Here is a 24,467-nt window from a genome sequence, read left to right as displayed (position 1 = left end):
ATGATAATAAGTCTAAAAAACTAGTATTGTCACTAAGACTTTAAACTTGAATCCGAAGATAGTGGTATTAATTTTATGTAGTGATACTATCTTAATTTGTTAGTAACTTTTAATAATTGTAAATCGGAAAGCTTTTTAGGATATGATAATTTTTTTTATGGTATTTAGCAATGTATAGAAATTTGAAACTAAATCATAATGTACAAAATATTGAAATAACTTTAATAATATTAGGTGATAGTGACTAGTACTCGTTGAGTCGGACGTGGGCTTTGATCATGGTGAACATTAGTGTCGACGCCATGTTTCCATATGACCACAATATTCTGCACCGTGGTTTGCAGAGGAACGACAGCTTGGTATCGACATTTTGAGAATATTTGGATGCACCTAATGCTATAGAACCGAAATCTTATGTCTCTTTATTGCAAAACGAGTGGCCATCCTTGAGTTATCAACTTACGAAGAATTGGTCAAACAGATCATAAAAGAAAAGATCTGAGGCTCACATTTAAGTCTACACCATCACAGGGAGCGAGTTCTCCTTTTCATGGTAGGGGGGACATGCAAAGAAGGCTTACAACCATCCAACCACCACCACAACATCAATAGTAGAAAAAGATGAGATGAGATATTTTAATTGTAGGAAAACTAATCATGTTTTCTCGAGTTGCTCGACAGGACGAATACGTTTCCATTGTCAGCATTCTGATCACAATCTAAAGGATTAATCGTAGAGATCTCATATCAGTAAAAGATGAGAGGATAACGAGGAAAACAAGCTTGAGCTTTTGCTCGGACTCATCACGATGCTCAAGCTTCCGAAACAATTATGCAATGTATTATAACTCGACACACTTTTCTATTCCACCATACTTTGCATTTAAGTTGCACAAAGTTTTTCTATATCTCGCGTTTTGAGCACATAACAAATATTTTGCCTATACTATTTACTATATAAAAAAAATACAAAACATGAACATAACAATTGATTTCAGAAAAATGTTGTTTACAAGACGTGTTTATATTGCTTTCTAACATGAAAAAAAATATTTTTTATGATATATGAGTTATACTATTTTGAATAGGGTTATATTGCTTTCTAATAAAGGACCAGAAATAATATTAACTCTGTAAAAAAAAAATCATTGTAACTCAAATTTTTTTAAAAAATCATCAAGATTTCTTGGATATCAATGCAAAGTACAATTATTTGACCAAAAATAAAAAAAATAATCATCAAGGTTTTTGAGGGAAAAAGAGTAAACAAAGCATTATTTGACCCAAAAAAAAAACAATTTCAACCTTACGTGGGATCAAATAACTGTAAATTCACATTTTGAATAAATAAAAAAGAAAAAATGGATCAAAATTCACTTAACTGATTCTCAAAGTTTAAAGGTGATTGGAGGGTGAGTTAATTAAAAAAGGCTTGATTTACTCTAATTTTAAATAGGATTTTCTTGATTTTAAACAGAGGATCAAAATCAGTATAACCATGTGGAAAATCAGTGTAGTTGAGACCCTATTTTTTTAAAAATTCATCTAGCGTTTTTTGATAAAAATATTATCTAAAGTACTTCAAAAAGCATTAGAAAGTGATCAATACGAGATGATAGGAATCAACATGAAAACCTAGAGAATTTCTTGTGGAGGTACATCTCATCCAGAGAGCCTCAAGAGAGTTCCTTTACCTAGAGATACAAAGATATAAAGACAAAAATAAAATTGATCCAATAAGATTAAGAATTCGTATTGGTAGGGCAGCGAGAACGAGAGATCGCATCAAACCGTTTCACTTTAAATTGATTCATTTTCTAGTTTAACGACTCTTTACCTTAAGTCATTTTCTTTGTAAGGCTATGTTAATATCAAGGGTATTTGTATTTTATAAAAGAAAAAGTATTATATAAGAAAAAAAGAACATGAGACAATTCATTGAGATAAGAGAAAATAGTTTTTTTAGATAACTTATCCAATAATTTATATTAAAAAAATAAATTCATCCCTCCGAAGTTTAAACTTGCTTGTAAATCATTTTTCTACATCCTAAAAAGTATTTAGAGTGTATCATCTATTTTAGTGATCATTTATTTTAGTGATCATTTATTTTATTTTCAACTCTATAGAAACACCAAATAGTATCATATATTAAATTATTATAATAAATATTTTATAGATAGTTTTTGTAAAGTGGACTTCAAAAGGATTCCTTGTGGGGTCTTCTAGTAGAGTTTGCACCTAGAGATACAGAGAAGACGAAGATTAAGATATAAAGAAAAAGATAAAATTGACTTAATAAGGTTTGGATTAAGAGAGATATCGACGAATTGATTCATCAACATGAGAAGAGAGAGAGAAAAAAAAGAATCCATTTGAACTTATTTTTGGTTTTTTGTTTTAACCACTATTGACCCAACCATTTTCTTTATAGGACTAGGTCAATATCAAAGGTATTTTTATATTTTATAAAAGAATAGATAATACATGGGTAAAAAGAAATATGATACACTTGGTATGAGATAATGAAAAATAATTTTTTTAAGAGAAATATGATACACTTGGTGTAATATACATGCAAATCGTTTTATTACATCCTAAAAAGGTATTCATTCAGAGTGTACCATCTATTTTAATGGATATTTATTTTATTTTCGACTCTGCACCTATACCAAATAGTAAGAAGACACATTAAATTATCATAATAAACGTCAAATAGATAATTTTCTATAAGTTGAATTTAATTTTAGCAAATAAAAATAATTATTGTATCTACGACCGGAAAACGACTCTTATAGGCAAAACTTTGTTACCATATCATGCATCTGATTCATGATAGTGAGATGGCTTAAGCGGACAGAAGAAAATTCGATGGAATTGCTTTCTCATCCTCGAAAGTCCTACAACTGGTCGAACTCACGCTCCCAAGAAAACGAAAGTGGTGGAAAATTGGTTCCAATAATTGATGCTGCACCCTCCTCATGTGCGTAGCACGTGCAGACTCCAATAATTTATGCCGTTAATCGCCCTGTCGAAGGCTTCTTCTTGAGGAGGAGAAGTCCTTGCAGCTGAAAATATCCATCTACTCTGAGAATCCTCTAACCTTTGTGCTTAGAGAGAATGATCAGCCCTGCACTGCGATGTCGTCGTGGATATTAGCAGGCTTGGGATCTCTCGAACACGCCTTAATCGGGAGAGTGAAGGATCAGATCAGCGATTATTGTTGTATTTAGAGAATTCCTTTCAAGTATGTATTTAGAGATATATCGAAGACAGATAAATATATAAAGACAAAGATAAAATTGACTCAATAGGATTAAGAAAAGAATTTTTATCGAGAGATCATATCAAATCGATTCACTTTAAATTGATTTTTTTTTCTAGTTTAATGACCATTTTCGTAAGCCATTTTCTTCGTAAGGTTATGTTAATGTCAACGGTATTTGTATTTTATAAAAAAAAAGTATTATATGAGAAAAAGAAAGCATGAGATACTTTATTAAGGGAAAATAGTTTTTTTTAGAGAACTCATCCAATAATTTATATTAAAAAAAATTATATTCATCCATTCGAAATTTAAACTTGCATGTAAATCATTTTTCTACACCCTAAAAAGCATTTAGAGTATATCATCTATTTTAGTAATCATTTATTTTATTTTCAACTCTACAAAAATACCAAATAATATCACATATTAAATTATTATAATAAATATTTTATAGATACTTTTTGTAAAGAGTACTTCAAAAGAATTCCTTATGGAGTCTTCTCATCAAGAAGGTTCCCACCTAGAGATACATCAAGAGAAGAGAGATATCAACAAATTGATTCATCAAGAGAAGAGAGAGAGAGAGAGAAAAATAATCGATTTACTTTGAACTGATTTTTGTTTTTCGCTTTAACTACTATTGACCCAACCATTTTCTTTATTGGGCTAGGTCAATATCAAAGGTATTTTCATATTTTATAAAAGAATAGATAGTATATAGGAAAAGACAAATATGATACACTTGGTATGAGATAATGAAAAATAAATTTTTTAAGAGAAATAATCTAATAATTTATATTAGAAAAATTATATTAGAAAAAGTAATTTACATGTAAATCGTTTTATTACATCCTAAAAAGTTATTCATTCATAGTGTACCATATATTTTAGTGGATATTTATTTTATTTTCGACTTTGCACGAACGCCAAATAGTAGGACATATTAAATTATCATAACATACATCAAATAGATAATTTTCTATAAGTTGAGTTTAATTTCAGCAAATAAAAATAATTATTGTGTCTACGATCGGAAAACGACTCTTATAGATAAAACTTGTTACCATATCATACATCTGATTCTTGATAGTGAGATGGCTAAAGTGGACAGAAGAGAATTTGGTGGAATTGCTTTCTCATCCTCGAAAGTCCTACAACCGGTCGAACTCACGCTCCCAGAAAACGAAAGTGGTGGAAAATTGGTTCCAATAATTGATGCTGCACCCTCCTCATGTGCGTAGCACGTGCAGACTCCAATAATTGATGCCGCCAACCGCCCTTTCGAAGGCTTCTTCTCGAGGAGTTGTTGTTGTGGCTGAAAATATCCATCTACTCTGAGAATCCTCTAACCTTTGTGCTTGGAGAAAGAAGGATCAGCCCTGCACTGCGATGTCGTGGATGCTAGTAACCTTGGGATCTCTCGGATCGTCCTTTTTCGGGAGCTTGATGGAAAAGATCAACGACCGTGCGATCGGACTATTGTTGGAGGACCCCGGAGTCGGAGCTGACCTCCTCAAGCTGAAGACTACTCTTCCCGGGACTAAGAACATCATCGGCAGAGTCGAGAACATGTGGATTAAAGATGAAGACACGAAAAGGCGATTGAAGGAATTGGTGATGGAACTGAAGGACGCTGGTTATGACGCTGACGACTTGCTTGATGAGATCCAGTTCCGGGTTCTGAAGCAACAGATCGAACAACAAGGAGCTCTTGGGGATGAGACAAGTAACCAATCATCTTCTTCTTCCGGTCTCCCTCCTTGGAAAAAGATGAAAATTTCGGTACCTGCAGTTATCAGTCGCTTCTTCGGTAGAGATGATGTGAATAGAGTGAGGAAAACTCAGATGAAGTTAGACACAATCACTACTTGCATCGATGATCTCATTAATACATTAGATGCTGATGAGAAACAGATGATAACGTCAGTAGTGGAACGAACCACCACTTCCTCACCCATAGAAACTCGAGTATTCGGACGAGAGGAACAGTTGAATCAACTTCTGGGACTGTTGATGCAATCTGCCGACGGATCCGGATCTAGCAACAGTAGCATCTCAACCTTAACTATTGTTGGGATCGGAGGGGTCGGAAAGACTACTCTTGCTCAGCAAGCGTACAACCACGCGAGGGTGCAGGACTGTTTTCAGCTTAAGGTCTGGGTCTGTGTATCCGACAACTTCAACGTGGAGAGGCTTACCAAAGAGATCATAGAATCCTTAACCAGGAATACGTGTGATCTCAATAACTTTGATACACTTCAAGTGGTAGTTAAGGAGAAGTTGACCTCAAAAAGGTTCCTGCTTGTCCTCGACGATGTGTGGAGCGAGGACAGCCTGAAATGGGAAAGATTTTGTGCACCATTGAAGCACGGAGAACCCGGAAGCAAGATTTTGGTTACGACTCGCTCTAAAAAGATTGCAGACATGGTTGGCAATCCGTTCCCTCTAGATGGTCTGGATGACGCCAGCTATTGGGAATTTTTCAAGCAATGTGCATTTGGTTCCGAATACGCCGGTGAATGTCCACAGCTAGAGGCCATAGCAAAGAAGATCGCTTACAGGTTGAATGGGTTGCCACTTGCGGCAAGGACGGTAGGCGGGTTGTTGAAGCCGCAGATGAATGAGAAGCACTGGAGAAACATCGCAGGGAGTGAAATCTGGCAACTACAGCATGACGAAAAGGGTGTCCTGCCAGTCCTACAATTGAGCTATCAATGTCTTCCCCCATACCTTAAGCGGTGCTTTGTTTTTTGTTCCCTGTTCCCCAAAGATCATCGATTTTATGAAGGAGATGACTTGGTCCGGCTTTGGATGGCAGAAGGCTACGTTGCTCAAGACAACAATATGACGATCGAGGATACAAGAAGCCTCTACTTCATTGACTTAGTGAATAGGTCTTTCTTTCAGGAAGGTCCTGTGGGATGGGAATATATGATGCATGACCTGATACATGATCTTGCTCAGTTTATTTCAGAGGGGGAGTTTTGCATGATCGATGATGATGAGTCGAAAGAGATCCCTAATACGATTCGTCATCTGTCAGCAACATTAACCGATAAAACTAAGTTAATGGAGTTCTCCTGTTATGAGAAATTACGGACCCTCATGATCAATTATAAAAGTCATTGGCATGACATTGGAGTCGAGGGCTCTTTGTTCCTCCAGTTTGAAAGATTAAAAAACATTCGAGTGTTGATATTACAGAGGTGTGGCTTGCGGGAGTTGCCTGAGACAATTGGTGGCTCGATACACCTCCGCTATCTTGACATATCTCACAACTTCTACTTTAGGAGGCTGCCGGAGTCGTTATGTGGTCTTTACAATTTGCGAGTACTGGATCTGTGGGGCTGTGAACTACAGAGTTTCCCGCACGGCATGAGTAAGTTGATCAACTTGATGCATCTTAATGCAGAAGACAAAATAATTTCCGAGATAAATGATGTTGGGAAGCTGACTTCTCTTCAAGGACTGTGTTCATTTAAAGTACTCAAGGATAAGGGACACGAGGTTGCCCAATTAGGCAGTCTGAAATATCTTCATGGAGAACTTCGAATTACCAGCCTTGAGAACGTTGAGAGTCAACAAGAAGCAAACAAGGCTAATCTGAACAACAAACAGTACCTTGGTGCACTGGCCTTAGAATGGACATCGGATGATGGCTCCAGTTTGGACGGCAACGAATTAGTTGGGTCGGAGGAGGTACTTGAAGGTCTCCAACCACATCAGGCTCTCCAACGTTTGATGATCGTAGGGTACATTGGTGTCAGATCACCCAGTTGGCTGCAGGCACAATTGTTAGCGAATCTGAGAACTCTTAGATTGATAAACTGCAAAGCATGGAAGGATCTTTCATATATTGGACAGCTACCGAATCTCAAGAAACTTTACGTGAAGGGAATGCCTGCAGTGAAACAAATAAGTCATGGATTAAGTACAGAGAGCAAGTTCTTGCCTAATCTGGAAGAGCTAGTGCTGGAGAACATGGTGGCACTGGAGGAACTCCCGAGTCTTGGACAACTGCCGTATCTCAAGGTTCTTCGCATCGAGAGAATGCCGGTAGTGAAGAAGGTGGGCGATGGATTCTTTGGTTCTAGAGACCAAGACAAGTGTTTTCCTAGCTTGGAGGAGCTCAAGTTTAGGGGCATGCCACAATGGGAAGAGTGGTCTTGGGCTGATGGCCGACAGCTGTTTCCCTGCTTGCGAATTCTTGAAATTGTACGGTGCCCGAGGCTTAAGAGGTTGCCACCCCTCCCTCCGCTTGAAACATTAAGATTAGATGAAGTCGGATTGACAGAAGTTGCAGGGTTACGGGAAGGAATCCATGGAGGCGGCAGTTGTATAACTGCTTCTCTTTCATCATTAGAAATAATTCAATGTCCAAATCTAAGAAATCTGGAAGAAGGGTTGCTATCGCACAGCTTCCAAAATATCCGTGACATTGCGATATTGGAATGCGCTGAACTCGTGTGGCTGCCGGTGAAGGAGTTTAAAGAGCTCACCTCCCTTGAGAAGTTGTCAATCCGCAGTTGCCCGAAGCTCTTGAGCATGACGCAAGATGGGGACAATGACATCCTCCTCCCACCCTCAATCAAGCAACTAATGCTGTCTGACTGTGGGAATCTGGGAAAATTGCTACCGGGCTTCCTGCACAATTTGACCTCACTCACACGATTGGAAATATGCGGCTGCTCGTCCATAGAATCTCTTCCAGAAACGTCGCTGCTTCACCTGAAACGACTTGAATATCTGAAGATTTGGAAATGTGGTGAGTTGAGATCAATAGACGGGTTGCGAGTTCTGGAATCCCTCAGAGAATTGACCATCAAACTATGTCCCAAGCTGTTGCTGAATAAAGGGAATGAGCAAGTGGAGGGTTTGTCGCTGCCTAAATTATGCATCGACGACACAGCCCTGTTCAAACTATCGCTCTTAAGAAGGACACTTCCATCCGTCCGTGCTCTCACAATCTCAAACTTTCCTCGAGCGACGATGTCTGATGAGGAGGAGCAGTTGTTGCGAAGCCTCACAGCTCTCAGATCGCTAGAATTCTTCAATTGCGAGAATCTACAATCGCTACCGAGAGAGTTGCATGCCCTTTCCTCCCTCCGGCTTTTAAAAATAATTAGATGTCCGAAGATTCAGGTGCTACCTGAGAAGGGGCTACCGACGTCCCTCACGAATCTAATTTTCAGTTATTGCCATCGGATGCTGAGGGAGCAGCTGGAAAAGCACTTGGCCGAGATGAAGAGCTCGGGTTGATTTTTGGCTGTTGATCCATTGGAGATACGTGAAGGTACATCACATCCAACCATTGGGTTTTCGTTGTTTTCGGATGGTTTTCCTTCCAAGTCTGTGAGACCACTCAGTAATAGCTAGATTTTTATGCAAGAACATATAACTAAATACAAGACTTAGTAAGGGTTTAATTGTAAAAGGCACAATTTATTTCACTACATTTATGTTTTTTATGACTAGTTATTGGCAATTCTTTATACTACAATTATTTTACTTGTATTACGCTTGTATTGTGAAAATATATGTAAATATATGTTGCTTTTAAGAAAAAGTATGAGAAGCATTTTATTTAGCATTTAAAATACATATAAAGTTTAAGTTTTGTAAATTATGTGTATAAAAAATTGAGATTTATGTATATTGTAGAACGCATGCATTTACAAAATTCTTATGTTTTAAAAAAATACTTAATTAGGATAAATTTTGTCTGTATGAGAGTTGCAATGTTTTCTTTGCTCATAAAATTTTTCTTTTTAATTTTCAGATAAAAGGAGTAGCTCGGATATCATTTGAAGGACTATTTAAGAGGATTGTACGTTTAACAGTATTGTACATTTAGATTACTTTTTATATGTGTTATTTGGAGTTGAATGTTATGACCTTTTAAGGAGTTATTGAATTTTCTGTATGTATTGTGAGTGGATTGATTATATATTGAAATATGTAATAAATGTTATATGAAAATTATTTGTTTACATTTTTTTTATCTTATATTTCTGTAGGCAAATTTATAACTTTGTGAGGTTGGACCGATGCAAGCTTTCTACTAGCTAGGGCGTTATAGCTTTCCATTTTGATTGTCAAATTATTTTTTTATAAATAAAATTATTTTACAATAATATATAAAAATTATGTTTTCGAGACATTCGATTGATTAATGTATCATGCACAACAAGTGATAGAACTCATGTTCAAGTTCATATATAACATTTTAGATATTTATTTTATTTTTAAGACAGGATGTAGAAATTGTAGAAAGTTAGATATTTTGGTATGGTATGTCGTCAATTTCAAGTTTCCATGTCTATCTTTTGTCCAATAAATGCTTTAATTAGGGAAATCGTTATTATTCTAATTATAGAATCCTTGTCATAAAACTTAAGCTGGTCCGCATGAGAATTTGTCTTTTATTCTTAAGAATCAAAATCTTTATTAATGTGGTACATTTCAGAACACGCAACATGATTTTAAGCTATCTCTAAGCATGTAATTGATTATGAAGTTGATACTATAGCACTGTATCATACAACTTTTCAATGAACATAATATATCATGTCAAAAATCATAATGAAATTATCATATGCATTGTGAGAGGAGGTAGCAGGCTGACATAGCTTATCTCATGATCATTTGAATAGAGATTTAGGGGCATCTTGTCAATCCCATTGACCTTTTGATGGATTTTGCATCTAAACTTGTCTCTTAAAGTCATACCTCATGGTGGTTGACAATCCTTTTTTTTTTTCAGCAAAACAGGATAATTTATATTCTAATTTGAAAATTTATTCTATCTATATTCATACCACAATATATATGAAGAACAAGAACTAGTAAACTAGTGAAACAACTAATCCAACCCCCATGTAACATCAACCAAGATTAGTGACATACATACTCAAAGATATGCATCAAGAGCCAAAATGTTTGTCATTATAAAAACTATGTTCTATACATCACAACACTTTGTTAAGAAATAAGATAGTGAAAACTTAAAATACTGGCCGTAGGTAAGGAATGACCCATGTCCTTGGACACGAATTATTCTCATTTTACAATGTGAAGCTTAAAGTACTTTAAAATCAGTATAAATTGAAAATACTTACTAAAAATCATTGGCAATATAGACACAAGAATTAATTATTTCACCACACTATCAAACTTTACTTTTCTAACAAACGCTTCTCCATTTAATTAGCAAATATACATATGAGATATTAAGCCATTAACTCGTAAACAAACTAAAATCAATCTTGAAATTGTCAGGTTCAGAAATCAACACTTCCCCGTCTGTTAGCTATAGGAGTGATCTATGAACTTCACATTTGTTTCACAAACTGAGACCGGTATCTTTGTGAATACTTCTCTTCTCTTGTATGCTTGAGTTCACATTGGAGCACAATGATTAACTAAATTTCCTACAACACTGCCACTGTAAACCTTTATTGTGATTTATTTAATAGTATCCATGATAAACAAATATCAAGTAGATGTATCTTTCCTTCATTACTTCTGTAATACAGCAAGATACATCAATGAGATAAAAATATCATTTCGACAATCGCAAAAGATTTTGGTGGACAGTGATTCAGGGCTCTTTCTCCTTAATGCTATTATTAATTAACTCGTTCTTAAAGTTCAGTGGAGTAGATACACACTGTGTTACTATCAGATCTAGAAAACTCAAAATGTGATTCCCAGCTCATATAAATTAGCTCTATAAGTAGGTCCAGCTTGATTTCTATTTGACATTTATAAGCAACCAAGTTTAAATAATTTTCAAGGTAAAATAGAAAAATTTTACATTGATTTCGATCAAGATATTGTTAAAGTTGACAAGCCTACACCCGAAAATTTAGAGAAATGAATCTAATTAATAGAGACAGTTGACATTTTTGAGCAGGTTGGTGTAGAATTCATTTTATACCTGAAATTTCATATTACAATGTCGATCTAATGTATATATTCTATAAAAAAAAAAAGAACACAATTGACTATCGCAAAACGAAGAGGGTGTTCTCCGAGTCGTACAACTGAGTTATCAATGCCTTCACACACACCTTAAGTGGTACTTTGTATTTTGTTCCCCTGTTCTCCAAATATCATCGGGTTGACGAACGGGACTTGATCCGGCTTTAGATGGCAGAAGACTACGTCACTCGGGACAATATAACGATGGAGGATGTAACAAGCGGCTAATTTCTTGAGTTAGTGAACAGGTCTTTCTTTCAAGAAGCTCCTCTGGGATGGGCATATATGATACATGAACATATACACGATCTTGCTTAGTTTATTTTAGAGGGGGAGCTTTGTAGAATCGATGATGATGAGTCGAAAGAGATACCTAATACGACTCATCATTTGTTAGCAACATTAACCGTTAAATTAAGTTAATGGAATTGTCTTGTTTGAAAGATTAAAAAGTATTCGAGTGTTGATATTACGGAGCTGTGACTTGCGGGAGTTGCCTGAGACAATTGGTGACTTGATACACCTTCGCTACCTTGACATATCGTACAATAGTCAAATTAGATTTGGAGACTATCGAAGTCATTATGTGGTCTTTATAATTTGCAATCAGCGGGACCGTAAACTATAGAGTTTCCCACATGGCATGAGCAAGTTGATCAACTTGATGCAGCTTAAAGCAGAAGACTAAAGAATTTCCATGGTAAACACGAGGGTCCACGTCATGTTTCCACATGACCACAATATTCTGCATCAACTTCAATAGTAGAAACAGATGAGTGCATCCGGGCGAATCGTGGTGAGATATTTTAATTATAGGAAAACTAATCATGTTTCCTCGAGTTGCTCGACAGCACGAGTATGCTTCCATTGTCGGCATCTGATCACAATCCAAAGGACTACCAGTAGACATCTCACATCAGTAATAGCTTTAGCTTTTGGTCTGACTCATCAGGATTCTCAAGCTTTGGGAACAATTATGCAATGTATAATAATTCTACTTTGTCATGTGCCACTTACTATATTAATAGAATTTGATGCTACACACTCTTCTATGCCACCATACTTTGCATTTAAGTGACACAAAGATTAGTTTTTCTATATATATCTCGTAGCACATCTTTCTTTTTTTAGCACATAACAAATGTTTCACCTGCATGACAAAAGAACGATTTACTATAAATAAAAAAATCACATGGGCATAACAATTGATTTCAGACAATATGTTTATCTTATTAGTGTCGAAAATAATTACAGGATATTTACATTCTCTTTACCCGTAAGTGCGTGTGCAAGATTGGACGTGTGATCAGAGAGTTAATGATGCTATATAATTAGAAGAATTAAAAGAAATTAAAATGCCAAAACAAGTTTCAGTTTTTGGTAGAAGAGGTTTGGACAGAAACTTCATTGTCAAACACCTCCATGACATCGAAGAAGTAAAGCACGATACACAATAGCAAGTAGAGTAATACAACTAAGGATAAGATGATATCATTCAAGAAGAAATCGATCCAAGACATTGAAGTTTATCATTGAAGCTTAAAAGCAATGCATGATAAATTAATTATCTAAAATTAAATTATAAAATATTAATATCATTTTATGTTGTGAGATAATGTCCAAAGGACTAAGCACATAGATGACACTGAATACTATATGTAAAATTTGAGTCACAGAACTAATTCAATTAAAATTTATCTTTTAATTCAGACAATCTTGTCAAATACGTTTGGCTAAGATTTTAATTCTTTCATATAGCATAGTATTTGCATACTTTTAAATAAAAAAAATACTTTTCATCTAAGAAATTTATTTATTTATGTGTTTCTTGTCCTAAAGTTGAGTTTCATTTCAGAAAATAAAACTAATTCTTCTGTCGACGACCGGAAAAGACTCTCATCAGATTTCACGAGGAGACAAAAGTTGTTATCATATCAGGCATCTGATTCTCGATGGTGAGATGGCTAAATTGGTGGGATTGGCTTTCGCATCGTCGAAAGGCCAACTACAGCTGGTGGACTAAACAAACACTCCCAGAAAGCCAAGTGGTGGAGAATTGGCTTAGATCAGACTAGTGAAGAAGTTTGGTGCGTAGCACGTGCAGCCTCCAATACTTGATGCTGCCAACCGCACTTTTGAGGGCTGCTTCTTGAGGAGAAGTCGTTGTAGCTGCAAATATCCTTCTACTCTGAGAATCCTCTAACCTTTGTGCTTGGAGAAAGAAGGATCAGCCCTGCACTGCGATGTCGTCGTGGATACTACCAGGCTTGGGATCGCTCGGAGAGGCTTTCATCGGGAGCTTGATAGGTAAGATCACCGACTATGTGATCGAAAGTGTTTCGGAGGTGTTCGGAGTCGGAGCTAATCCCGGAGACGGAACTGACCTCCTCAAGCTGAAGACTACTCTTACCAAGACTAAGAACATCATCGGCGGAGTCGAGAACATGTGGATTAAAGATGAAGACACGAAAAAGCAATTGAAGGAATTGGTGATGGAACTGAAGGACACTGCTTATGACACTGAGGACTTGCTTGACGAGATCCAGTTCTGGGTTCTGAAGAAACCGATCGAGCAACAAGGAGCTCAGGGTGATGAGGCAAGTAACCAATCATCTTCTGCTCCCGGTCTCTCTCGTTGGAAAAAGATGAGAATTTCGGTTCCTAAATTTACCAGTCGCTTCGTCGGTAGAGAAGATTATGTAAATAGAGTGAGGGAAAATCGGAAAAAGTTAGATGAAATCAATACTTGCATCGAGGTTCTCATTAATACATTAGATGCTGAAGGGAAACAGATGATAACGTCAGTAGTGCCTCGAACCACCACTTCCTTTCCGATAGAAACTCTAGTATTCGGACGAGACGAACAGCTGAATCACCTTCTGGAACAGTTGATGAAATCTGCCGATGGATCCGGATCCAGCAACAGTAGCATCTCTACCGTAACTATTGTTGGGATCGGAGGGGTCGGAAAGACTACTCTTGCTCAGCAAGCCTACAACCACGAGAGGGTGAAGGACTATTTTCATCCTAAGGTCTGGCTCTGTGTATCGGATAACTTCAACGTGGAGAGGCTTACCAAAGACATCGTAGAATCCATAACCGAGGAAAAGTGTGATCTCAGCAACCTTGATACACTTCAAGTGGTTGTTAAGAAGAAGCTGACCTCAAAAAGGTTCCTGCTTGTCCTCGACGATGTGTGGAACGAGGACGGCCTGAAATGGGAAAGATTTTGTGCATCATTGAGGTACGGAGAACAAGGAAGCAAGATTTTGGTTACAACTCGCTCTAAAAAGATTGCAGAAATGGTTGGCAAACCGATCCCTCTAGGAGGTCTGGATGAAGCCAGCTATTGGGAATTTTTCAAAAAATGTGCATTTGGTTCCGAAGACGCCGGTGAATTTCCACAGCTAGAAGCCATAGCAAAGAAGATCGCTGGCAGGTTGAAGGGGTTGCGACTTGCGGCAAGGACGGTAGGCGGGTTGTTGAAAGCGCAGATGAATGAGAAGCACTGGAGAAACATCGCAGGGAGTGAAATATGGCAACTACAGCATGACGAAAATGGTGTCCTGCCAGTCCTACAATTGAGCTATCAATGTCTTCCCCCACACCTTAAGCGGTGCTTTGTTTTTTGTTCCCTTTTCCCCAAAGATAATCGGTTTGATGGAGAGCACTTGGTCCAACTTTGGATGGCAGAAGGCTACGTTGATCAAGACAATATGAAAGACAATATGACGTTGGAGGCTGTAGGAAGTGACTACTTCCATGAGTTAGTGAACAGGTCTTTCTTTCAGGAAGCTCCTTGGGGATCGACATATGTGATGCATGATTTGATACACGATCTTGCTCAGTTTATTTCAAAGGGAGAGTTTTGCAGGATCGATGATGATGAGTCGAAAGAGATCCCTAATACGACTCGTCATATATCAGCAACATTAACCGATGGAACTAAGTTAATGGAGCTCTCCTGTTATGATAAATTGCGGACCCTCATGATCAATTCCAAAAGTCATTGGTTTAGCTTTGGAGTCGAGAGCCCTTTGTTCATTCAGTTTGAAAAATTAAAAAACATTCGAGTGTTGATATTGCGCAACTGTGGCCTGCGGGAGTTGCCTGAGAAAATTGGTGGCTTGATACACCTCCGCTACCTTGACATATCCTACAACCGTTACATTAAGTGGCTGTCGGAGTCATTATGTGATCTTTATAATTTGCGAGTACTGGATCTGTCTGAATGTGACCTGCAGAGTTTACCGCACGGCATGAGTAAGTTGATCAACTTGATGCATCTTATTGTAGAAGACAAAATAATTTCCGAGATAAATGATGTTGGGAAGCTGACTTCTCTTCAAGAACTGTGTTCATTTAAAGTACTCAAGGATCAGGGACACGAGGTTGCCCAATTAGGCAGTCTGAAACAACTTCGACAACTTCGAATTACCAACCTGGAGAACGTTGAGAGTAAACAAGAAGCAAGCAAGGCTAATCTGAACAACAAACAGTATCTTGAAAAACTGGTCTTAGAATGGACATCGGATGACGGCAATGAATTAATTATGTCGAAGGAGGTACTGGAAGGTCTCCAACCACATCAGGCTCTCAAACGTTTGACGATCAGAGGGTACACTGATAACTCTTGGTTTGAAAAATTGCAAAGCATGGGAGGATATTTCATGTATTGGACAGCTACCGAATCTCAAGAAACTTTACGTGAAGGGAATGCCTGCAGTGAAACAAATAAGTCATGGATTAAGTACAGAGAGCAAGTTCTTGCCTAATCTGGAAGTGCTAGTGCTGGAGAACATGGTGGCATTGGAGGAACTCCCGAGTCTTGGACAATTGCCGTGTCTTAAGGTTCTTCGCATCGATCAAATGTCAACAATGACGAAGGTGGGCCACGGGTTCTTTGGTTATAGAGATCAAGGCAAGTGTTTTCCTTGCTTGGAGGAGCTCAGGTTCAACGGCATGCCAAAATGGGAAGAGTGGTCTTGGGCAGATGGTCGAGAGCTGTTTCCCTGCTTGCGAAAACTTCAAATTGAAAAATGCCCGAGGCTTAAGAGGATGCCTCCCCTCCCTCCTTCACTTAAATCACTGTCATTATGTCAAGTCGGGTTGACAGAAGTTCCAAGATTGTGGGAAGAAATCGATGGAAGTAGCAGCAGTATGATCGTTTCAGAATTGAAAATATATAGTCTTGAAGAGATCAAGCTGGTGGACATCCCAGATTGTGAGGAACTCCTTTATCTTGGACAATTGCCGAGTCTCAAGGTTCTTCGCATCGAGGGAATGCCAACAGTGAAGAAGGTGGGCGATGGATTCTTCGGTTCTAGAGACGAAAGCAAGTGTTTTCCTAGCTTGGAGGAGCTCACGTTCAGGAACATGCTAGAATGGGAAGAGTGGTCTTGGGCTGATGACCGACAGCTGTTTCCCTGCTTGCGAAAATTTGAAATTGTACAGTGCCAGAGGCTTAAGAGGTTGCCTCCCCTCCCTCCTTCACTTGAATCACTGTCATTATGTCGAGTCGAGTCGATAGAAGTTCCAAGATTATGGGAAGAAATCGATGGAAGTAGCAGTATGACTGTTCCAGAATATGGACTCCCTTGTCTTGGACAATTGCCGAGTCTCAAGGTTCTTCGCATCGAGGGAATGCCAACAGTGAAGAAGGTGGGCGATGGATTCTTTAGTTCTAGAGACGAAAGCAAGTGTTTTCCTAGCTTGGAGGAGCTCACGTTCAGGAACATGCCAGAATGGGAAGAGTGGTCTTGGGCTGATGACCGACAGCTGTTTCCCTGCTTGCGAAAATTTGAAATTGTACAGTGCCAGAGGCTTAAGAGGTTGCCTCCCCTCCCTCCTTCACTTGAATCACTGTCATTATGTCGAGTCGAGTCGATAGAAGTTCCAAGATTATGGGAAGAAATCGATGGAAGTAGCAGTATGACTGTTCCAGAATATGGACTCCCTTGTCTTGGACAATTGCCGAGTCTCAAGGTTCTTCGCATCGAGGGAATGCCAACAGTGAAGAAGGTGGGCGATGGATTCTTTGGTTCTAGAGACCAAGGCAAGTGTTTTCCTAGCTTGGAGGAGCTCACGTTCAGGAACATGCTAGAATGGGAAGAGTGGTCTTGGGCTGATGGCGGACAGCTGTTTCCCTGCTTGCGAGAACTTGAAATTGTACGGTGCCCGAGGCTTAAGAGGATGCCTCCCCTCCCTCCTCCACTTCAAACATTAAATTTACATGAAGTCGGATTGACAGAACTGCCAGGGTTATGGGAAGGAATCGACGGAAGTAGCAACAGTATGACTGCATGTTTTACAGAATTTAGTCTTGAAAGGGTCGAGCTGATGGACATCCCAGAATGTGAGAGACTCCCTTGTCTTGGACGACTGCCGTATCTCAAGGTTCTTCGCATCGAGAGAATGCCAGCAGTGAAGAAGTTGGGCGATGAATTCTTTGGTTCTAGATACCAAGACAAGTGTTTTCCTAGCTTGGAGGAGCTCACGTTCAGGAACATGCGAGAATGGGAAGAGTGGTCTTGGGCTGATGGCCGACAGCTGTTTCCCTGCTTGAGAAAACTTGAAATTGAAAGATGCCCGAGGCTTAAGAGGTTGCCTCCCCTCCCTCCTCCACTTGAAACATTAGAAATAGATGATGTCGGATTGACAGAACTGCCAGGGTTATGGGAAGGAATCCATGGAGGCGGCGGTTGTATAACTGCTTCTCTTTCATCATTGGTAATATATAAATGTCCAAATCTAAGAAATCTGGAAGAAGGGTTGCTATCGCACAACTTCCCAAATATCGGTGACATTGCGATATTGGAATGCGCGGAACTCGTGTTGCTGCCGGTGAAGGAGTTTAAAGAACTCACCTCCCTTAAGAAGTTGTCAATCCGCAGTTGCCCGAAGCTCTTGAGCATGACGCGAGATGGGGACAATGACATCCTCCTTCCACCCACAATCAAGGAACTAGTGCTGTCTGACTGTGGGAATCTGGGAAAATTGCTACCGGGCTGCCTGCACAACCTGACCTCACTCACTCGATTGGAAATAGGCGACTGCCGGTGCATAGAGTCTCTGCCAGCGACGTTGCTGCTTCACCTGAAACGACTTCGATATCTGAAATTTTGGAAATGTGGTGAGCTGAGATCAAAAGACGAGTTGTTGCTGAACGAAGGGAATGAGCAAGTGGAGGGTTCGTCGGTAACTGAATTATGCATCGACGACACAGCCCTGTTCAAACTATCGCTCTTAAGAAGGACACTTCCATCCGTTCGTATTCTCAAAATCTCAAACTTTCGTCGACCGACGATGTCTGTGATGGGGATATAAACAGGAATAACCTTTGTATAGGAACAAATACTAGAAGACCAAAATACGCAGCGGAATAAAATGGAAACACAATCAAACAGAACACCAAGATATACGTGGAAAACCCCTTCAATGTGAAGGGTAAAAACCACGGGGCAAACTAGAGATAATCCACTATGAGAATAATGAATATACAAATCTCAATCTCTTGCCCAAAACCCAAGCAACAACCACAAGAGAATAACTGGGATACAAGGATCACGTTACTGCCCACAATATCTAAAACCTCCCAAGTAATCACAGCAAGAGCCTACTGTAGATTTGATCTAACCTGAGATGAGAACACTGCTAGATGATTGTGAATAGTCTCTCTGCGTTGTCCTTGTTTTCTTCCCTTTCTTTCTCTTCCTTTTCTGCCTTGTTCTCCTTCTTCTCTTTGGAATCTCGTGGCTTCCAAGATCTGTCTTGTTGCTGCCTTTTTATAGCCTTAATCTGCCTCTAAAACGCAGCCACCACACCCCCCTAATCTTAATTAGGGTTAGGTTAAGAGAGGGTGTGGGCTGTGGGCTGATAAAGCCCACATGGGCTGAATATGGGCCATCAGCCCAACAACCTCCCCCTTCAGCCCATAAGGGAGGCTGTCCCATGACTCCTCAATGTGAAGCCATGCCGACCAACTGTCGGCATATCTCCTGTCTTTTTTTTGGTAAGGTCTTCGTCAACATGTCTGCTCCGTTGTCATCTGTATGAATTTTCTGAAGCTGCAACTGCTTCTCTTCAAATACATTTCGAATCCAGTGGTATCTGACATCTATATGCTTTGACTTGGAATGAAACATTGGGTTCTTACACAAATGGATGGCACTCTGGCTGTCACAATGCACCACATAATTTTCCTGTTTCAGCCTCAATTCTTGTAAGAATTCTTTCATCCATAACATTTCTTTGCATACCTCTGTAGCAGCAATATATTCTGCTTCTGTGGTGGAGAGAGCAATACACCTTTGTAACCTGGATTGCCATGACACAGCTCCCCCTGCAAAAGTAAGTACATAACTTGAAGTAGACTTCCTCGTATCTATATCTATTGTCATATCTGCATCTGTGTAACCTGTTAACACATGTGGTCCACCTCCAAAGCTTAAACAAACCTTAGAGCTCCCTCTGAGATATCTAAAAATCCACTTCACTGTTGCCCAGTGCTCTTTGTCTGGATTTGCAAGAAATCTGCTAGTAACACCCACTGCATATGCGATATCCGGTCTCGTACATACCATTGCATACATTAAACTTCCAACTGCTGAAGCATAAGGAACCTTTTGCATTTTCTCATTCTCCTCATCACTTGACGGACTCTGTTCTGAGCATAACTTGAAGTGACCTGCAAGAGGAGAACCAACTGGCTTAGCATTGCTCATACTGAATCTTTCCAATACCTTCTCGATGTGTTTCTCCTATGACAACCATATCTTCTTGCTTTTCCTGTCACGAGAAATCTGCATGCCTAGTATTTGCTTTGCTGACCCCATGTCATTCATTGTAAAAGACTCACTCAGTTCCTTCTTCAACCTGTCAATTTTAGACATATCTTTCCCAAGAATAAGCATGTCATCAACATAAAGTAAGAGAATAATAAAATCCTCACCAAACCATTTGATGTACACACAATGATCTGAAGCCGTTCTTTTGTATCCATTTTCTGTCATAAATGAATCAAACTTTCTGTACCACTGTCTTGGAGCTTGCTTTAGCCCATACAAGCTCTTCTTCAACTTGTAGACAAAATTATCTTTACCTTTGACTTTGAAGCCTTTTGGTTACTCCATATAAATTTCCTCCTCCAAATCACCATGATGGAAAGCTGTCTTCACATCTAACTGCTCAACCTCTAAGTCATTGCTAGCAGCAATACCAAGAGCAACACGAATAGAAGACATTTTAACAACAGGAGAAAATATCTCTTCAAAGTCAATACATTTCTTTTGACCAAAGCCTATCACAACCAATCTAGCTTTGTACTTTGGTTGAGAACAATATTCTTGAGTCTTCAACCTAAAAACCCACTTGTTCTTCAAGACCTTCATTCCATTTGGTAGCAGCACCAAATCATAAGTGTGGTTCTTCTGAAGAGCATCCATCTCTTCCTGCATATCAACTAACCACTTCTCTTTCTGCTCACTCTCAACTGCTTCCTGGTAACTCTCTGGTTCACCTGCATCAATAAGCATCACATACTCATCTGTAGAGTATCTTCTGGAAGGTTGACGTTGTCTAGAAGATCTTCTCAATTGAGGTTCTGCGGGAACTTGCTCTCCTGGTCTCCTACTTCTTCTTGCTCAACATGTCCTGCAGGTAAATCAACATCAGGCTCTACACTATTTTCCTACACATCTCCCCCATCACCCTGATATACTGGAGGAATAACTGGGTCACAATCTGCTAATCCTTCTACAAAAGTCTTGGCTGGTTCCTTCTTCTTCAAATCCTCAAAGGTTTGATCATCAAAGAAGACCACATCTCTGCTCCTGAACACCTTCTGCTTTTCTGGATCCCAAAGCCTGTAACCAAACTGATCATGTGAGTAACCAAGAAAAATACATTCTTTAGTCTTACCATCCAGCTTGGACCTCTCATTATCTGGAAAATGTGCAAATGCACGACAACCAAATACTCTCAAATGCATGTAGGAAACATCTTTCTCTGACCATACATGCTCTGCAACATCACCATCTAGGGTTGTACATGGTGATAAGTTGATCACATCAACTGCAGTCCTCAAAGCCTCATCCCAAAACCTTTTGGGTAGCTTGGCCTGTGAAAGCATACATCTGATCTTTTCCATGATGGTGCGGTTCATCCTCTCTGCAATTGCATTATGCTGAGGTGTACCAGGAACTGTCATCTCATGTTGGATCTCATGTGACCTGCAATAGTCATTAAACAATCCCGTATACTCACCACCATTATTTGATCTTATGCATTTCAATTTCCTTTCTGTCTCCCTTTCAACCCTGGCATGAAACTCTTTGAAGACATTAATAACCTGATCTTTGGTTTTCAAAGTATAAGCCCAAACTTTCCTAGAAAAATCATCTATAAAAGTGACAAAATAAAGTGCACCACTTATACAAAGAACATCAACAGATCCACCAGGAGTTTTTGTCCTCAAAGGACCACATACATCTGTATAAACACGGTCTAAGGCATGCATTTTTCTAGACAAAGCAGCACTAGCAAATGAAACTCTATATTGTTTACCAGCCAAACAATCAATACAAGGGTTCAGATGTATACCATTGAGATCTGGTAATACCTCTCTCTTGGAAAGAGCTTGTAGCCCCTTCTCGCTCATGTGTCCCAATCGCCTATGCCACAACTCCATACTGAAGTCTTTATCTGTAGCATTTAACTGCTCACCATAAGCTTTAGCCTGCAACCTGTACAAAGTATGACATTTCTTTCCACTAGCTATAACAAGAGAACCCTTACAGAGCTTCCATTGCCCTCTGTGAAATCTGCTTTCATACTCTTCATCATCTAGTCTTCCAACTGAAATTAAATTCAGCCTCAAGTCAATCACATGCCTCACATCCTTAAGCACCAACTTGCAGCCAAGGTTGGTCTTTAAATGGATATCACCCATGCCAATGATGTCTGCTGTGCCATAGTTGCCCATCTTGACAACACCAAAGTTTCCAGACATGTATGTAGCAAAAAACTCTCTCCGAGGTGTAGCATGATAAGAAGCACCTGTGTCAATCACCCACTCAAGATCCTGACACACACAAGAAAAAATATCATCAGAAGGAGACAAAATCAAATAATCACCACCATGCACTGTAGCTGTAGTATTATTCTTTGACTCTGTAGACTCCACTTCTTTTCTCTTTTTCTTGTTCTTTTTAGGTTGCTTACATTGGTTCTTGTAATGTCCTTTCTCACCACAGTTATAGCAAACAATATCTTTTCTTGATCTTGACTTGCTCATACCCATACGTGAACTGCTTCTAGACTTTGACCTTCCTCTGTTCTCTGAGATAAGTGCCTGTGAATCATTCTGAGATGTTACCGAACTCTTTCTTCTCAACTCCTCATTCAACAAACTGCTTGTTACTTGACTCATAGTGACAATACCATCTGGCGCAGAATTACTAAGGGAAACCACCAGTGTCTCCCAACTTTCTGGTAATGAACTAAGAAGTAACAATGCCTGCAACTCATCATCAAGAGACATTTTCATAGAGGATAACTGGTTAGTAATACTCTGCATTTCATTCAAATGCTCAGTAATAGAAGCACCCTCTCTATATTTTAGGTTCACAAGTTTTCTGATCAAAAAAGCTTTGTTGCCAGCTGTTTTTCTTTCATAAGGACTTTCCAATTTTTTCCAAAGAGAATATGCAGAAATTTCAGTAGAAACATGGTGAAAGACACTATCATCAAGCCACTGTCTAATAAACTCAATTGTTTTTCGATCTAACCTCTTCCACTTATCATCAGTCATAGTTGTAGGTTTTGCACTATCCCCCTGCAAAGGTCCATACAAATCTTTGCAATACAAGAGATCTTCCATTCTTGGTTTCCATATCATCCAATTGTTTCCATTCAAACTAATCATACGAGAAATATTACTAGCTTCCATGTTCAAATACAAAAAAATTAAATCACCAAAACCCCGCTCTGATACCAGTTGATGGGGATATAAAGAGGAATAACTTTTGTATAGGAACAAATACTAGAAGACCAAAATACGCAGCGGAATAAAATGGAAACACAACCAAATAGAACACCAAGATATACGTGGAAAACCCCTTGAATGTGAAGGGTAAAAATCACGGGGCAAACTAGAGATAATCCACTATGAGAATAATGAATATACAAATCTCAATCTCTTGCCCAAAACCCTAGCAACAACCACAAGAGAATAAATGGGATACAAGGATCACGTCACTGCCCACAATATCTAAAACCTCCCCAAGTAATCACAGTAACAGTCTACTGTAGATTTGATCTAACCTGAGATGAGAACACTGCTAGATGATTGTGAACAGTCTCTCTGTTTTGTCCTTGTCTTCTTCCCTTTCTTTCTCTTCCTTTTCTGTCTTGTTCTCCTTCTTCTTTTTGGAATCTCGTTAGCACCAAAGATCTACCTCGTTGCTACCTTTTTATAGCTTTAATCTACCTCTAAAACGTAGTTATTATACCCCCTAATCTTAATTAGGGTTAGGTTAAAAGGGGGTATGGGCTGTAGACTGATAAAACCCACATGGACTGAATATGGGCCATCAGCCCAACAGTTGGCAGGTTGAAGGGGTTGCCACTTGCGGCAAGGATTGTAGGCGGGTCGTTGAAGGACGGGATGAACGAGGAGCACTAGAGAAACATCGCAGAAAGTGAAATCTGGCAACTACAGCAACACGAACCGGGTGTCCTGCCAGTCCTACAATTGAGCTATCAATGTCTTCCGTCACACCTAAAGCGGTGCTTTGTTTTCTGTTCCCTGTTCCCCAAAGATCATCTGTTTGATGGAGAACACTTGGTCCGGCTTTGGATGGCAGAAGGCTACTTTGCTCAAGACAACAATATGACGATGGAGGATACAGGAAGCCACTACTTCCTTGACTTAGTGAATAGGTCTTTCTTTCAGGAAGCTCCTTGGGGATCGACATATGTGATGCATGATTTGATACACGATCTTGCTCGGTTTATTTCAAAGGGAGAGTTTTGCAGGATCGATGATGATGAGTCGAAAGAGATCCCTAAGTTAATGGAGCTCTCCTGTTATGATAAATTACGGACCCTCGAGATCAATTCCGAAAGTCATTGTTTGACTTTCGAGTTAAAAGCCCTTTGTTCATTCAGTTTGAAAAATTAAAAAAAATTCGAGTGTTGATATTGCAGAAGTGTGGCT

At 39.0% G+C, this 24,467-nt stretch overlaps 2 protein-coding genes across 2 annotated transcripts; both read left to right on the top strand.

The window, feature by feature from the left end:
• Positions 1-4,809: 4,809 nt before the first annotated feature.
• On the top strand, positions 4,810-16,171 carry LOC135632544 (putative disease resistance protein At3g14460). Its single transcript, XM_065141155.1, has 3 exons — positions 4,810-8,524; positions 9,048-9,099; positions 13,445-16,171. The coding sequence occupies exons 1-3, from the start codon at positions 4,838-4,840 to the stop codon at positions 16,024-16,026; spliced, it is 6,321 nt and encodes a 2,106-aa protein (XP_064997227.1). The 5' UTR covers positions 4,810-4,837; the 3' UTR covers positions 16,027-16,171.
• Positions 16,052-18,577, top strand: LOC135632543 (uncharacterized). Its single transcript, XM_065141154.1, has one exon. It carries the CDS (start codon positions 16,052-16,054, stop codon positions 18,575-18,577), a length of 2,526 nt encoding a protein of 841 aa, XP_064997226.1.
• Positions 18,578-24,467: the final 5,890 nt, after the last annotated feature.

Source organism: Musa acuminata, chromosome BXJ3-3 (genome assembly GCF_036884655.1).
Source record: "Musa acuminata AAA Group cultivar baxijiao chromosome BXJ3-3, Cavendish_Baxijiao_AAA, whole genome shotgun sequence".
Classification (NCBI taxonomy): domain Eukaryota; kingdom Viridiplantae; phylum Streptophyta; class Magnoliopsida; order Zingiberales; family Musaceae; genus Musa; species Musa acuminata.
The sequence above is the reverse complement of the archived record's forward strand: the minus strand, read 5'-3'. Positions and strand labels throughout refer to the sequence as shown.

Excerpts from the sequence above, each read along its gene's own strand:
- LOC135632544 (XM_065141155.1), top strand. The coding sequence starts at position 4,838 with ATGTGGATTAAAGATGAAGACACGAAAAGGCGATTGAAGGAATTGGTG. Across the intron at positions 8,525-9,047 it reads CCGAGATGAAGAGCTCGGGT|ATAAAAGGAGTAGCTCGGAT; the intron begins TGATTTTTGGCT and ends TTTAATTTTCAG. Across the intron at positions 9,100-13,444 it reads ACTATTTAAGAGGATTGTAC|AATCCTCTAACCTTTGTGCT; the intron begins GTTTAACAGTAT and ends TTCTACTCTGAG.
- LOC135632543 (XM_065141154.1), top strand. The coding sequence starts at position 16,052 with ATGGTGGCATTGGAGGAACTCCCGAGTCTTGGACAATTGCCGTGTCTT.